The sequence below is a fragment of the Centropristis striata genome, chromosome 8 (assembly GCF_030273125.1).
Source record: "Centropristis striata isolate RG_2023a ecotype Rhode Island chromosome 8, C.striata_1.0, whole genome shotgun sequence".
NCBI lineage: Eukaryota > Metazoa > Chordata > Actinopteri > Perciformes > Serranidae > Centropristis > Centropristis striata.
In genome coordinates this window covers 32,810,918-32,828,644 of record NC_081524.1, presented here as the reverse complement: position 1 = coordinate 32,828,644, position 17,727 = coordinate 32,810,918, and the positions used below count along the sequence as shown (strand labels likewise).

General features: G+C 37.7%; 1 protein-coding gene across 2 annotated transcripts in view; it reads right to left on the bottom strand.

The window, feature by feature from the left end:
• The window catches only part of ulk4 (unc-51 like kinase 4), a 91,695-nt gene that overhangs the window by 68,780 nt on the left and 5,188 nt on the right, over positions 1-17,727 (bottom strand). For both annotated transcript variants that reach the window (XM_059340189.1, XM_059340188.1), the window contains 10 exons: positions 17,466-17,606; positions 16,821-17,155; positions 15,701-15,770; positions 14,703-14,769; positions 14,366-14,458; positions 13,999-14,059; positions 13,650-13,849; positions 12,913-12,959; positions 12,257-12,335; positions 5,987-6,094 (listed from right to left, as the gene is read on the bottom strand). In XM_059340189.1, the coding sequence (XP_059196172.1) occupies positions 5,987-6,094; positions 12,257-12,335; positions 12,913-12,959; positions 13,650-13,849; positions 13,999-14,059; positions 14,366-14,458; positions 14,703-14,769; positions 15,701-15,770; positions 16,821-17,155; positions 17,466-17,606 (1,201 nt within the window). The remainder of the gene's footprint in view (positions 1-5,986; positions 6,095-12,256; positions 12,336-12,912; positions 12,960-13,649; positions 13,850-13,998; positions 14,060-14,365; positions 14,459-14,702; positions 14,770-15,700; positions 15,771-16,820; positions 17,156-17,465; positions 17,607-17,727) is intronic.

The window sequence follows — 17,727 nt, the reverse complement described above, 5'->3', positions numbered from 1 at the left end:
AAAATACGCTATATATGCTATCATATCAGTGCTGTCTTACATTCCAAAAACTCTGATTATTTCAACAAATATTTTTATCTTTTCATGCCCCATTCCATTGCTACTGTGCTCAGCTCTGGGCTATATCTAACCTTGAGGATAAAGACAGCACTGGAGGCTATAGCTAATCGTTGTCATTGACTGGTGCTGCAGAAGAAGAGGGGAACAAAGCAGCTGATTTTACCTGGGGACACTTAAAGGGCCATTCCATAATACTAAAAAAAAACTGCTTCTCCTACCATGAACAGACAGTGATTCCACCTGTCAGGATAAGTTTACATAGTGTGTATTGGACTTTGATTAGGACTGGCTGTAATGAAGATACTACTTATGATGCTGTTCAAACAACTTAAATATTATTATTTATTATTGTATTTAGTGAATACTACATGTGCCGAAAATGATGCAACAATCAGTATGATCCTCTGCGGTGTTTTCTGTGGTCATGTAGTAGTTCAGTAAACTTTTTGTTGTCATATAGTATTTTAGGAAAAGTTTTCACCATACCAATTGGGATCGTACCACAGGTGAATCTTGGGTTCATTTGTTGGCTTTAACATTTGTGGACTAAAATGCAACAGCTTTCTGAGTCAGCTCACAGAATGGCAGGTCACCTCCATTTTCAACCTTGAAACCTTGAAATCAGTCCAAAGACCAATACAAGTTCATGTTGGTGTGGTTATTTCTAACCTTGAGAATAGAGGCAGCAATGCAGCTGATCATTGAGACTGTCCAGAAAACCCACCAGACAGCCAACCTGGCAGTCTGCCAGAGGACTCAAAAGACTCAACTCTACAAATTAAATAATTACTGGGTTTTGAGAGGGATCAATTTTTTTGAGTGGCACTGCTGGAGGAATACCAAATTCTCAAGTAAAAACGAAAATAAACTTTGAGTCTGAGACAGAAGCCCACACAGCAATAAAAGTTAAGTTCATTGTCATCGACTGAAAAAAACCCCACCAACGGCTGAAGTTTACCCCTAATAATGACAAAGTGAAAAAAAGTTTGTTTGAAATGTTTGCAAATGTATTAAACATAAAGAACGAAAATATTATATGTACATAAGTATTCACAGCCTTTGCTCAATACTTGAAGCACCTTTGGCAGCAATTACAGCCTCAAGTCTTTTTGAGTATGATGCTACAAGCTTGGCACACTTATTTTTGGGCAGTTCTTCTTTGCAGGACCTCTCAAGCCACTCCTATGTTATCTTGGCTGTGAACCTTTGCCCCAGTCTGAGGTCAAGAGCGTTCTGGAGCAAGTTTTCATCAATGGTGTCTCTGTACATTGCTGCATTCATCTTTCCCTCGATCCTGACTAGTCTTCCAGTTCCTGCCGCTGAAAAACATCCCCACAGCATGATGCTGCCACAACCAAGCTCCATAGTATTGGCCAGGTGAAGGGGCGATTTTGGGCCATAGAATTTTGTTTCTCATGGTCTGGGAGTCCTTCAGGTGCTTTTTGGCAAACTCCAGGCAGGCTGTCTTGTGCTTTTTACTGAGGAGTGTCTTCGGTCTGGCCACTCTGCCATACAGGCCTGATTGGTGAAGTGCTGCAGAGATGGTTGTCCTTCTGGAAGGTTCTCATCTCTCCACAGAGCACTGTGGTGCTCTGACTAAGGCCCTTCTCTCCCGATCGCTCAGTTTAGCCGGGCGGCCAACTCTAGGAAGAGTCTGGTGGTTCCAAACTTCTTCCATTTACGAATGATGAAGGCCGCTGTGCTCATTGAGACCTTCAATGCTGCAGAAAAAATTCTGTAGCCTTCCCCTTTTCTGTGCCGCAAGAAAATCCTGTCTCAGAAGTCTACAGACAATTCCTTGGACTTCATGGCTTGGTTTGTGCTCCAACTGTGGGACCTTTATATAGACGGGCATGTGCATTTACAAATCATGTCCAATCAACTGAATTCACCACAAGTGGACTCCAATCAAGTTGTAGAAACATCTCAAGGATGATCAGTGGAAACAGGATGCACCTGAGCTCAATTTTGAGTGTCATTTCAAAGGCTGTGAATATATATTTACATGTGATCTTTTACTTTCTTTTTTTTTTGCCAAAATGTCAAAAAAACTTTCATATGTTTTGACTGGGTTGTTTCATTTAACATTTTGTGTGTTGGTAGGCACTCCAGATAACCCAAATCCATGTGCAAAGCATTGCTAACGTGAGTTTTCCACGCTATGTTCACATGTCCTTTTTAAACCCAATCCCCCAATCAACAAAAAGGTTACTACTAACCTCTAACTAATCACTACCATCCATAAGCCTGCACTAAGCACTAAAGTTCCACTCATGAATTAACTCCTGCTTTGGGATTATATTATATACACCTGTGTGCCTGTATATACAGTACAGGCCAAAAGTTTGGACACACCCATCTCATTCAATGCGTTTTTCTTTATTTTCATGACTATTTACATTGTAGATTCTCACTGAAGGCATCAAAACTATGAATGACCACATATGGAATTATTTACTTAACAAAAAAAAGTGTGAAATAACTGAAAACATGTCTTGTATTTTAGATTCCTCAAAGTAGCCACCCTTTGCTTACTAGAATATAAGACATGTTTTCAGTTATTTCACACTTTTTTGTTAAGTACATAATTCCACATGTGTTCATTAATAGTTTTGATGAATTTACAATGTCATAGTCATGAAAATAAAGGAAACACATTGAATGAGAAGGTGTGTCCAAACTTTTGGCCTGTACTGTATACATATATATATATATATATATATACGCATTTTGGCAGCATATCAACAATACAGTAAGCAGTGAGCACATGAAAATGTATTTCTAAACATGTAAAAGCATCTTTTACTATGTATTCTAAATATTAACTGCCAGTACGGGGACTGAACAACACGAGTAATGTGAGCTCTCTGTTATAATTGTATTACAGAAATTTAGACAGGCCTAAGAACAAAACATTATAGTTGTTCTTGTTAAAAACGTATGCAGTTTCTCTGTAGTGGGGAGAGAAAGGGCAAGGAGGAACCTTTGAATGTTCTTCAAGCAAAATAATGCTGTTTTGACTTTACAACTCAGGTGCAACTATATTTAATGGTAAACAACACTTACCAATACCTTGAGGTACATCCTTCATTACTCCTCAATTAAATCTTTATTTACTTTATTACACCTAATGACTTTTTGCTGAAGTGTGGAATTACTCAAATCAAGTATACTTTGTCAACCTTAACTTCAGTGACATTGAAAACTAGACGGGCACCTAGAGAGCGAAGATCTCTGCCAAGGGCATATGAAAATGAAAAATAATTTCTGTATCCATTCCAAAGTTTAATGGATTCTTGCTTGGCTCATGCTACATCCTTTCAACAAGTTTTGTGAAAATTGGACCAGCAGTTTTCCCGTAATCCTTCAGACAAACAAACCAAACCGAAAACTCCTTGGCAAGGCAAAACCACCACCCCCATTATGTTGGAACATGTTACAGAACAAATTATCTTTAAAATGATGTGCAAGCTTTAGTGTTTTACTTTCTTACTTATGTGTGTGAGTAAGTAAATGTGTATGTGGTGAATATGGCATAGCTTGTCTACCTGCACTCTTCAATTAATTTGTAATTTATTTTTTCTAATTTTGTTTGTTTTTGTTTGTTTGTTTTCTGTTGTCTTGTTTTGTTTTTTAACTGTACTTATGTATATCCATTGTGAAGCACATTGAGTCTGCCTTGTGCATGAAATGCGCTCTATAAATAAAGTTGAATTGAATTGAATTGAATTACTGTAACTACTGACAAACATCTACACTATTAAAGTGCTGTTAACAACTGCCCCTGAACCCTGAGGGAGGTAATACGAATCAGTTTATTATAGTGTTATTATTTGTCAAGAACACAGTGGCTTCCTTGGAAAAACACCATCTCTTGCAGGATCAGAAAAGTCAATTTATTAACAGCTTCTACAGGGCACTGATGAGATTCCCCGCAGCTTCAGGAGAGTAATAAGTGTAATCAGGCGGGGTGATCGATTTTTGAAGGTTATCCATCAGTCTTGTAAATAAAAATCTTACACTTAATCGACTTGCCTGGTGAGATTGAGGTTAACCAGAAATAAATTGGGTTCACCTTTTCTAATGAAGTCAAACGAGGCCTTCTTCACTCTTTCTCTTGTAATTTTCAGGGCTGTAGGTCAATTTGCTTTCAATTGAATTTAGTCAGCATGTAAATTTAAACTCCATTACCTAATGACAGAGCACTCAGTTTCATTCATTTCACTCAAGATTGGTCTTCTTGCTAATGTAATAAGAAAATGTGTTTTGATCTTTCTGGCATCTGGCATCAGTGTTGTGCTTGTTTCACTTTGACTCATTAACTCCAAAGAAAGCAGTCACTCTGCATTAATTACTTAAGAGTTGGGATAAGAGAAACTTTTCTCTGCAAGATGATTTTCTCTATCTACATTTAAAAGGACATTTCTTGAGGCATCCTGACAGCCTATAAGTGTAAGGTCTATACTACATAAGCACAACGTTGTATGCTAGCTACCAGCCGCAACAGTGCAGTTGGTATTGTTTTCATGTAAAATGTGGCACCTACTGTAGCAAGAAATACCACAGAACGAGTTCTGAGCACTTGGCCAGGTGTTCAAATGTTTGTCAACAGATTTGTTTCACTGCGATGGAGTTAGAACCATGCAAGACGCATGCAACTTTCAACATCGTCTCACAGGAATCCGTGAAATAGCCACGGATTCGCTTAACTCAAAATCCGTGGAATAGCCACAGAATCACTCAAATTTCTGTGAAACTGACACGGATTTCGCTACAATGCAAGTTAATGACAGTCATATCCCGTGGCTATTCCAACATACAAAGTGATTATGTACATTCACTGAGTGAATATTTAGAAAATAAAACACATATTTCTCGCTAGAAATGTGATCAAATCCATTTTTATGCAGAAACTAAGTCAAAAATATTGATTTCTTCACTAAAAATGAGAGAACTGTCCGCCATGTTTTTGTTCTGACCGCCGGGACCTTGAAAGTCACGTGACTTGGAACAAACCAATAGCCACGGGATATGACTGTCATTAACTTGCATTGTAGCGAAATCCGTGTCAGTTTCACAAAAATATGAGTTATTCCGTGCCTATTCCACGGATTTTGAGTTAAGCGAATCCGTGGCTATTTCACGGATTCCTGTGAGACCAGGTTCGAAACTTTATAGGTGTGTAATTGAGATCAAAATGAAGGCAGATTTCACAGATGAATGTGGTCCAAGCAAGGTCGCATTGAGGTGAGGCATTTTCAAATTCAATACCCGATTTAGACTAATAACAGAAAGTCAAACAGTAAGGAATACTTTCCCACAGATTTGGCACTTGATTTGTGAGTCAGTGATTTTTACAGAAGCTAGAGAAATATTCATATATATTCTCCAAATAGCTGGACCCTCTTTGACTTTTTGTCAATACTTCAAACTACTGTAAATCACATTACTTATGTAACTGTGGCTTTTTCAGCTAAGCTGAATAAACTGTGGAGAGGTGATATATCTCGTTTTTGTTGAGACTGAAAATGATTGCACATTCACATTTCCACAGCAATATTATTAGTTGTTTTCACTTTTGTCTTAACTTCTCTGCATTTCTGTGTCATTTGTTTAACTTCCAACCACAGTCAGGTTGATTTTCACATAAGGCCATGGTCAAAGACCTATAACAACAGAAATATCACAATTCCGATCAGAAACTCACATGTCACTGTCATTAAAATAAAGGAAAAAAATCTTCAAAAGGAGTAGAAAAAAACTTTGTTGTCAGCTATAGAACAATTGCAATCCATGCATATGCACCCATTTTTCACTAATAGAGAGTGTGTTTAGATCCATTAAAATGTTTCATTTAGATCAATAAACGGCTGTATCTCTGTCTCTATATTTGTCTCTTTAAACCATCTTCTTGATTCAGACCTACCTGAGAGGCGATGAGGTAGAGGATCTCCCCAAGTGGTGGCAGCAGGAACTGCTTTATTTTACTATTCCTCAGGTTCTCTCTCAACAGGTCCGTCAGTGTGGACACAGCCTAGATAGAGAGGAGAACAGATAGAGTTTTATCAGCACTTGCATTTTTAAATTGATTTAAATAAACAGTTCTATTATATGGTGTCAATAATATTTAACTCTTTCAAGTATCAGTTATTATTTCACAAACGTATTATGTTCTTTTTTCCAAAAAAACTCACAAGCATAATTTGGCTTTTAAAAAGCATTTTTACAAAGAATTCAAATCTAAATGCTCTACATAATTTGTCAAATCAGATATATCATTGTATGAAATAAGTAAAACTGATGATTAGCCACCACCATCTACTGTATTGGAGTGTAGATGTTACGCTTGTTAATTCAATGAAAGCAATTTGGCTAAGTATTGCTTCTCATCATCATTCAGAGGTACAGTTTAGTGTACAGAAAATGTACTATGTTAAATGAACCAATACAGGACACTCCATACAATGAGATAACCTAAAGACAGGTAAGGGTGAAAGTAGAAAGGTTAGGTTATAAGGAGGACATGGAAGAAGGATTGCATAAAGTGACAAGACAATGACAAGTCACACTGTAAAACCCAACTTGTTGTTTCAACTTAAATATTTGAGTGTCCATGCTGTAAAATAATTTTATGTCAAGACAACAAAGACAATGGAGTTAACTCAAATGAATCTTGCTATTTGACTCAATATTTTAAGTTAAAATGACTTTTTGCACAAATCATTGTTGTATTGAAAAGGAAAAATTAGTTATAATAACAAACAACCAACATTGGGTTTTACAGTGCAAGAAGATGAAAGAAGGAAGGAGAAATAGATATTAATAATAATAGAATTAGATAAAGGATAAATAGGGCAAAACAAGGTTGGTTAAGAGGGGGAAAAACAAAGCAGGAAAGAGAAAGATATGGGCCGGGCAGCAGCAATAACAATTTCCCTTAAAAACCACTGAAATGCATTCATAGACACTAAAATACATGGTGACGCACACAACGACATGTACAGACATGTGTATTCAGAGCAGTAAGTATATGCACACATATAACTAGGTACACAAATTCATGCAATCATATGCACTTGTAAGAAATGCACACCGCACTCACGCACAGAGTTAAGTATATGCAGAGACAGCCTTGCTGGCTGGCTGCTTCCTGGCATTAGCATTACTGCCAGCTTCTCCCCTCTGTGATCTGATGCAAGTTGTGCCTCACTCCTCTATCTCTCCCTCTCTCTTCTCCACTTTTTCTTTTTCCATCTCTCTGTTCTGTTTCTCCTTCCTCTATTGTTTTTACTCTAAGTGTGCCTTTACTCCTCCTGCTCTACTTTGAATTACCCTCTATGTATGTATCACATAATCTCTCTCAATTTCCCCCCCATCTCTCTCTCCTCTACATCTTTTTCTCACACTCACTTGCTTTCACTGTCTCTCATCTTCTGTCTCTCTTTCTCATTGTAGGGTGAAAAGTGGTAACAGTCTGTTTGTCATGTTTTCTCTCCAAACATATCTTCCCCTTTCCCCGAAGAGGTGTTCTTTCCTTTTATTTCTGCCCAAGAACCATAGTGTATCCTCATGCTGAGCCACTGATGAGCATGGTACAGTATCAGTTTGCCAGTGGAATCCTGAGTAGGTCTGAACACTAGTTCCAATACTCTTTGACACTAGGACAGACGTCATTATGTCTTAGTTCACAGGGCTGACACATTCAAGTAGTATCTTAACCTTTTATTAGGCGAAGAACTATATTTGGTAACATCAAAATGGGGTCGAGAAAAAAGTTGCAAATTTACCAGATTAAAGTGGCAAATCTACAAGAAAAAAGTCGCAGATTTAAGAGATATAAGTGGTGAATCTGCGAGAAAAGTTGCTTTATTTCCCCACTTCTTTCTCATAAATCTGTGACTTTTTTCCACGCAGATTTGCTACTTTAAATCTCTTAAATCTGCGACTTTTTTTCTTGTAGATCTGCCACTTTAATCTAGTAAATTTGCAACTTTTTTCTCAAAATATTTTTATTTTTTATTTTGGATATCTGCTGAAGTTACCAAATGCGGTTCTTCGCCTGATAAAGGGTTAATAAATAAACTATAAACTCATACCATACTAACCAACTATGTGATGGTACATATGTGCAGTAAAGACACTGCTTTTGTTTTTTTGCCTCTTTTCCACATTACTTCTCTTTTCTTCTCCCTTACTCCCTGTCTGACCGAAACCTACCAATAACATAAATGACTGATTGGGGAGCAGAAATTCTGGGGTGTGTTTGAAACTGGTCACGCAGCTGCTCTCAGCAGAGGCTACTGAAAGGCAACCCCTGTGCAACGAGTCAGAGTGGAAAAGCAAACATAAATGTAGGCACACACAACTATTTTCCCTCCCAGAACACATCATTATATCAGCATCAACACTCCCTCAGATCAAATAATGCACATGAATGCACACAAGGAACCATAAACATATGCATTTAATCAACATGCATAAACAGTACTGATATAGTGGCAGCGAGAAGAAAGAGACGTCCCAACACAGCACATACTCTACAAATACTCACACAAATATGACACATACACATAGTGCACATGAGTAGTTAGTGTGTGTCTACACTTGGGACAGATATTAAAGAAGGAATACAGACAAAAGGCTGGTGGATTAATGGTGCTACGTTATTTTAAAGCTAATCCAAGGCTTGTCTCTGCTGAGGTGAGAGAAGAAACTGATGCATGAAGCAGTGTTGCAGCATTGCAGTCAGAGGTAACCCTCTTATCTCCATGTACCCAGCTTTACTCTAAAATTTGCTTAACTTTCAAAATTGGCATGTTAGCTTTTTAATAAAAAATGTATACATGTTCTGAAGTGGACCATGGTAGATATGAGACACTGTATGTCAAATAATATAACAAGACAACAAATGCATTACTCGTCTATACAAAGCAAATAAAGTTATTGTATTAAAACTGTTAAAGAATCATACACCTAATTTAAGAGGTAATTAATTAGTAAGATTAGTACAGGTTCTGAGAACCTTTTCACCAAATATCTCCATGAAACAATACTGCTATAATATCTGTTTGACCTTAAGCATATAAATATATAATGTACTGTAGGATTATTTAGATATTTACACAACACAATTGGCTAAAACTGTCATTTTTGCCTTGCAGTATTACCAAACACAGTAGTGTCTTCCTGAAGCCAATGCACTTTGAACGTGTGTTCCTCAAGATTTGTGTGAGCTCTTAGAATGCGTTAAGACTCCATATCCCCATGAAACACCCTGCACAGTTGAAGCTTTACCAGCTAAACCGCTGTTAAAGCCACAGAAAACTTTATAAGTGATGATAAGTGAAGGGGAAAATGATATCTAGAAGGTTTTGAAAGCACAGCTTCCCTATGTCGCATGAGGAAAGCAGTAAGCATGCGTTAGTAACATTAACCCGCAAAATTCTATTCTCATTTAATTCTATTTGATGAGAAAGACAGAGAGAGTGAGGGACAAAGATAGACAAACTGAAGGGAGAAAGAAAAGAGATAGCAGAAGGACAGACGTGTGAGGTGACGTGTAATGAGTGAGACAGAAAGAGAGACAGAGACAGCCAGGTGTGTGTTTGTGTGTGTGTGTGTGTGTGTGTGTGTGCGTGCATTTGTGTGCGTGTGCATTTGTGTGTGCGTGTGTGTTGGAGGGGGGGTTCGAAGCATATAGCAGTTACCATGGTAACTAAGCCCAGCCCTGACACTCCAATCAGCAGGACTGCAGCAGGAGAACCCCTGCTGTGACAACACACACACACACACACACACACATTAAAAAAAATGCAAGTGTGGTTTTATTGGTCATCTGTTAGCATCACTATAACGTAAGAATACACACACAGAGACACATACACAAATATGGAAACTGAACACAGACACAGAAAACTACATACACAGGACCCCTGCTGAGTGCACACACAACCACGTCTCAAAAAGACCATGCACACTTACAAACACACACACAGAAAACCCCTGCTGAGTCTATAGATGGACACACACATAGACACAAACAGAAGGACACACAAAGACACAGGCACAAATGTTCAGCTTTGTCCTTTTCTTAACAATTTGTCATCCTACAGGAGATGCAGGGAGGTAAGAAGGGTAGCGGAAAAAATGTTCCGCCATTTGTCTTTAACAACAAGCTCCCCGAAAAAACACTGCTATGCCACAGTCGGCCATTTTGTAAATCGCCGTGACGACTCAGCAGCAGTAAAGTGTCAGAACAAGTGGGGGAAAGAAAGACAAACCAGGAAAGAGAGCGGATGTGGGATCGGAACTACTGTAGCCGGAATGGATTACATTCTGAATAAATAGATGTGATCGAGCAGATGAAGAGACAAAGAAGAGTAGAGAGACAGGAAAAAGATGTTCAGTTCTGTTTAGGATGAAAAGATCAAATAAGGGAGAGAGGCTCCAGATCTCACCTCCACACAAAACTGCTTTTATGTTGAATTAGTTCAACACTCCTCGGTTTGACTGTGTGTTTGTGTGTGTGCGCATGTGTTTGAGGGGGGCTCAGGAAAGTATCTGAATTGTCTGTGTGACTCCAGGAAAATTTGTGTGTAGACAAGTATGTCCAACTACCTTACAGGATGGTCTTTAACATAATTAGAGGTATGTACGGGCGATTTAGCTACATACACTCATTTGCCAGTTTATTAGGTATACATAGTTCATATTAATTCAGTCCAATAGTCAAGTCAAGGGAATTTTATTTCTATAACTCAATATCACAAATCACATATTTGCTTCAAGAGGCTTTACAATCTGTCCGCCCTTCTTTGTTGCTCTTCCTGAGGTTTAATCCATCTTTCCCCCATTAAGGAAGTTTTTGGGGAGTTTTCCTTACACAAGGGTGTAAGAACAGAGGGGTATGCTGTCATTTGTGATATTTGTTTATGACTTCATTAGTTTTAAAAAGCTGTAGCTAATAAACTTGCAACTACATATATATGTATCTACATATGTCGAGCAGTTTCACTTGCATCATTAAAATAACTATGACAAAGAAAGTCCACTATGGAGTTACTATTATATGGTTAACAATTAAATGTAGTGTATGTAAATTAAAACACTCTGTAAAAACAATGCATAATTAAAACTAAAACAACTGCAATAAAGATCTCGAGCTATGCAAATATTTATCATAAAAGTTAAACTAGAAGTACAAACACTTTCTGTGGTAATATTAGCTTGTATTACTATGCAATGCTTGATTACAAATAGCAAGCTTTTACAACCCATTTTACCAATCTGTAAAATTGGCAAAATAGGGGAGGGGTGAGTAAGTGGGTGACTGAGTGAGTGAGTTGTTTTCAGTATCTCTATGGCAAATGAAATGCTGTTTTGTAGGTTTTTAATGCCCCCTGCTGGTACATACTTGTCCTAAAGTTAGTGTGGACATACCAGGTATTCCTGTCCTCATATTATTTTCCCTTTATGTTGGGCTACAAGTTTTAGTTACTGCTGATATGCCCCTAAGACAAAAACAAAGATATATCTATAAATTTACCAAAAAGCATATATGTGCATAACATCATTGTAAATGGGCACAGGGCTCATTGTAACACACTTTTCATGTTATATGTTTTAATGCATACTTCCTGTACATCTGCTGGTATGTACTGTCACCTCATGGTGTAAACTGGTACTGCAGGTTTTACAAACTCAAAATGTTTTGCAAAGGTTTTGGAATTCCATCTATTTATCCTTCCATTATCTGTAACTTCTTATCCTTCTCCTTGGTAAATCGGGGTTACGTAATCTAGTGTGAACAAGACATTAGAGGGTTTGCAGGGGTCTGGAGCTGAGCTCAGCTGACACTGGATGAGGCAATCACAGGGCAGACACACTGAGATAGACAACCCTTCAAGTAGCATCTTCCTGCAGTTTCAGAGGCTGCAGTTTCAGAACTGCGGGGATACAGTTAGGTCCTGGGGCTGCAGCCTCCATTAATTCAGGAATATATTATTGAATCATTCACACTCACATTCACACCTACAGGCAATATAGTCTCCAATTCACCAAACTGTGAAGAGGAGGCCAGAGGACACGATAACAAGGAGAGAAAATTCAAACTTGAACTGTGCTAGGAACTAAATGCTGAATGAACAGAGATATACAACACTAAAAGTATGTGTGTGTGTGTGTGTGTGTTACAGACCTCAGAAACAGGAGTGTCCTCTTCTAGTTCAGTGCAGTGCAGAGCCAGTAGACCTATCACTCTGAGAACCTTGCTCCGTCTGAAAAACATTTTTTTTTTCATTTAACAGCAAATGTTACAACTACTGATTTACTGCTTACAGTATTTTCAATCACTAACATGTAAAAAACAGTCAAAGTGATAAAAGAGAAAAATCAATACTTAAGAGAAAATCAGGGAAATATAATTTCCAGTTCATTTTGGTGTTAATAGCAACAAACTGGAAACACAGTTCTTTAAGAAGTGTAAAAGAAAAAGGATAGGGAGAGAGAGGGAGAGTAAAAGAAAAAAGAGCAAGCGAGGAGACAGCCCTGACGGGGTGCTATCCTCCAAGTGCTTGCTTGTCTGCCCCTGATGTTTGTTACTTTAGTGCAGCCAAAAACAAATTTGGCTGCTATGTCCCAGTGCTTTTTCAGCCAGAAGCCTTTCTATCCTGGTTAAATTCTCACTTGCATCTTGGCTATCCATATCTCAGTAGCTTGTAGTTCAGCTCCACCAATCATTATTTTAAATTTCGTTTTAACTGAGTATCAGTAGTAACCACTTCTCATACATTACTATGAGGCACACAATCATGCTCCTAGTTTATAGAGAAAATACATACATAATGTACTTACACTTCCCAGTTTGGAGCTTGTCGTAACTGCTGGGTCAATACTGAAAGCTGAATGAAGAAGGGAGGAGATTAGAGAGATAGACATAGAGAGAAAAATTTACAGACAAGATTAGGCAACTAATCTGTAGGAAATAATGAGGTATGCAGCAAAACATGGGTTTTAGATTCATTATGACTTTTAATAAGCTTGTTAAAATTTGCCAAGTTTGTATGCATTTGAGTAAAACAGCTGCACATTTCTTTAACCCATTAAGGCCTAAAACGCCAGGAAAAAATGCCTGGAAAACCTATGGTTTTTAACGATTTTTGAAAGAACCACCTAAAAAAGTTTTTCTGGAAATTCAACAGAAGATTTTTCAGCCTCTGTAGCAGATAGAAATTAAATTCAAAAAGTATTTGAGAGCTTATACCCGTGGCTTTCATGAGAAGTTGAGTGTGATTGGTGAATAAAACAACAGTATCACACGTAGGGTTGGGATGCCATGTTTTGAGCTATTTCCTGTTCAAAGTCTGATGAAAGAGAAGTCCCTTTTTGGCCTCGAATAATGCCTCTTTGTCCTTGTCACTGCACTAACAGCTCCCACTTGACTAATAACATAATACAATACTAATACAATATTATATTGAATGTGTTGGGGTCTAATATAATCTCTAAAAAACCCAATATTGTCTTGTCCAACCCAGCCAGCAGTGATGCAACAATATTTCAACAGGGATCCTTAGTTCATGTTTCCCTACCAGTGTTGAGTTCATCAGCCTGTTAGCAACAACTTTATGTCCAACCACACAGCAGAGATAGCACAGCAGATTGAGTCTGGAGCGAGTGGCTATAGAGTGAGGAGGAGGAGCAGTGGACGGGTTCTGTTCTTCAAGAAATGTACAAAGCTGCAAAAGGAAGACATTCCACTCTTCATCACTCAGCGACTGCAGCTTCTCAACTAGAGAAGAGGAGAGGAGAGGAGAATGAGTCAGCCTCAAGACGGATTGGGGCCACTGATCACACACTCTATAGATCCTGTTTACTTTCTAAAGGACACTGATAAAATCTCAGTTGATACTGACTTGAAAAACAAATGTACCACAGTACCTGAATATGCTGGTACAGAAAGGGTTTTGGGATCATATCGCACAGGAGGAGTCTTAAGAATCTAGTCAATAGAAAGAAAACAGCACAGTGAGCTTAATTATGAGCTGTCTGATTTTTACAAGTCCCATATAGCAATTTCCTTACTTGCTGGTAACCAACTGAATTCAGTATACAAGCATTTTATTACAGTGAAAAAAACAAAAACTATAAAACTTTAAAAAACTAAAAAAATATTGTTTATTGTCTTACATTTTAATTGTGAGAGGGAGTTGTAAGGAAAGAGGATTATATAAGTCATTAGTTTCTAAAAAATAGAATGTGAGAATACCCCGGAATCTGACGTAGCACCAATACTGCATGTCTGTACCTTGGGATTATCCATGATTGCGGTGACAGTCAGATCAGAGTCAGTATGGAGAAGAGCTTTCACACAGGATGCAATGTCAGTACCAGTATTGGCCTAGGAGGAGAGGAGGGGAAAAGAAAAGGGAGGTGAGTCAACCTCGGCAGAAGAGCAGTGAAGGATTCACCAGGCACAGCAGCAGATGAAAGCAAATAATAACATGCCATTAGTGACTATATTTACGTCTGGTAAAAACTATTTTTGCCAATTCACCAGTTACTTTTTATGCTGTATAAGCACAAACTACTCCTCTTTGCAATTACATGTTATCACATATTTCCCAGTATACTGTCTCAGTAACCTGAGATGCAGGGGTCTGGTTCAGAGAGTTTGAGGTACTGCAGCTTCGCCTTGAGTTGGCACAGGAACTGGAAGAAAAACAGGAAGATAATATTAAATAAGTAATTTCCCTAATAATAATAAGTAGTTTCCCTAATATTAAATAAATGTAAAAAAAAATGAACTAATTAGAGAAACATATTTCCAAAAATTTGAATCTGTCAAAAAAGGTTTTTTAAAATGGTCAGATGAGGAAAAACTGCCGCTCCTCCTCGGGGAAGAGTCACAGAGCTGTAGATTAGCAGCAGTCTATGTTTCTGCCTGTCACACACTGAGAGACAGCGAGTGACACACAGCTGTTGGTTGTTTTGTTTTTATTTTTTATTTTATTTTTTCTTCTTTTTTTGCTGGGACCGTTAGATTGTATAAATTATATGTTGATTGTAATTCAATGATTGTAAATATTGCTTTCTTTTATTGTTATTAGTTTTTCTTTTCTTTTAAATATAATAATTTATTGTAAATATTGCTTTCCTTATCTTGTTATCTTTTTTTCTGATGCTTGCTTTGGCAATATATACATTGTTGGCCAATAAAGCCAATTTAATTTAATTTAATTTAATTAAAATATACAGCTGAATTGCTTCTGACTAGCCATTAGATATATGTACACAAGGTGGATCACCTGTAGCTTCATTGGCAGAGCACATTATTGCTGAGGAGAGATATGCAAGTGCCACTGGGACCACTCATTCTAAAATAGCACTTAAGAAATCACAGTACTGTATTATACTGTGTACTTTCCTGTCAAATATTTGCATATGTGTAAGTCTAATATATGACTTTGGATGGAGTATAACTTAAAATAAAATCATACTGGAAATTAAAAATGAACAGGTCCATCAATTAGTTAATTGGGCAAAACAGGAAGACAGCCTTGACAGAACAGGTACGACCCTGTGACCCAGGCAAAAGCCAGAAAAAATGGCTGACAGGCAGCAGATAGACCGAACTGAATACCTGAGCAGAAAAATGGCTTCAGTGTTGTCCTCATCCACACCGCTCTTTGGCCTGAGCTCTGACACGTTATCTTGGAGAGGAAGCACAAAACATATAAAATCAGATTTTCTTGTGTTCATTATGAGACACACTGCATTTCTGACACACATGTCTAGTAAAGGCCACAGAGGTGAAAGCTGGGGCATGCATTTTAATCAGGAGTGAGATTTGCACAATAGCAATGACAGCAAACAGTGAAAAAATCCAAATGTTTGCAGCTGAGGGGAAAAGGCAGAACAAAATTGCCTTATCTAGAAAACGAGATTACTACAGGCTTGTTCATAAAACTTTTATGGTGAAACAAAACAGAAAAAATGAAAAGAATGAAAAATGCAGTGAAGGAATGAAAACCTTACTAAATAGTGTCTTTTTAAGCAGGAAAAGTTTGCTGATCATGCCAGTTGTGACTGTCCAACACTATAAAGCTGCAAATTCTCAACGCTGCTAGAGACACATCGTTGATTAGGAGTATAATGGCAGTTGTTGTTTCATCCCATAAATGTGGTAAATCAATTCCAGTTAACAACCTTTCATATCAACCTCTGTTTTCACAAACACACATACAGAAAATACAAAATATTAGACCACCTTTGTTTTCTCTTATTTCTTGTTAATTTTAATGCCTGGTAAAACTAAACGTACATTTGTTTGGACAAATATAATGATAACAACAAAAATAGCTCATAAGACTTTAATTTAAGAGCTGATATCTAGCCATTTTACATGGTTTTCTTGGTAACGATTTTGGTTATTATCAAGAAAACCATGTAAAATGGCTAGATATCAGCTCTTAGATTAAACTCTTTTTTTTTTTTTTGTCTTGTTTTTTTAAAGCTATTTTTGTTGTTATCATTATATTTGTCCAAACAAATGTACCTTAAGCTGTACCAGGCATTAAAATGAACAAGAAATTGAAGAAAACAAGGGTGGTCTAATATTTTTTTCCATGACTGTATATACAGACGACATTACTACAAGTCCAGACTGTAACTGTCATATTTCAAAATTGCATAGCCTGTAGTGGCCGAGTTATAAATTCCCATATGGAAATATACACACATGAACATCTGAAATGTCTTACCTAGTATGAATGACTTATTGGGCTGCAGTGTTTGGCCCATCTTGGCCCCAGTTAGCTTGAAGTCATCTTCTGTCTTTGGTTCCTCTTTTCCTGCTCTCTCCTTTCCCATCTCCTTTTCCAAGCCCTGGCTGTTCTTTAAGGCACCACAGGTCGTGTGTCTGACAGCTTGTTGGCAATCAGTCCTTCTGTCAGGTGGTCTGTAAGATGTTGCAGTTGTTGTCTGTGATGAGATTAGTTTCTTAGAAATCCTATGGGCTGGGTTGGTGATGGCTGAATGGCAGTTGGGAAGCATGTCTGCCTGTCCTGGAAGGAAAGGGTCAGGGATCCCTATGTGCCTGCAGAGGAATTGAAAAAACATAAACTAACACAAACTATTTAACGGAGGGAAATATGTAGCATATGAACTGTTTTGATTAAGTGTTATGGTAAGTCTGCAGGCTGTTTGTTGTACTGTTGAATTGTATTGCATCATATTGAAACGGTTTGGGCTTGAATTACATTTTGTCATCTTCATCTACCATTAATGTGTGCATTATTATTTTCACAAAGCAAATCTGTCTACAGTAAAATGGCAACAATAGTGTCTGTAGAATGCTATAGGAGCTGTGAAATGAAGGGAAATAAAAGTTAACAATATTAACATACCTCAAGCTATCTGAATCAGCCGCCTCACAACTAGTTTCTTCTTCCTGATCCCCATCTTCCTCCTCCTCTTCCTCTACTCCCACTTCCTCCATTAGAACTTGTGCCCAGAAAGGGTGGTCAAGCAACTCTGGCCAGTTCATCCTAATGAACAAAACACACAACAAAGCAAATTATTACACAGAAACAAGACACTAAGATCAACATGTATGAAAAACTAGCGTCTAAAGTAATTAAATGTTGCAATGAACGTCACTGAAGGGCT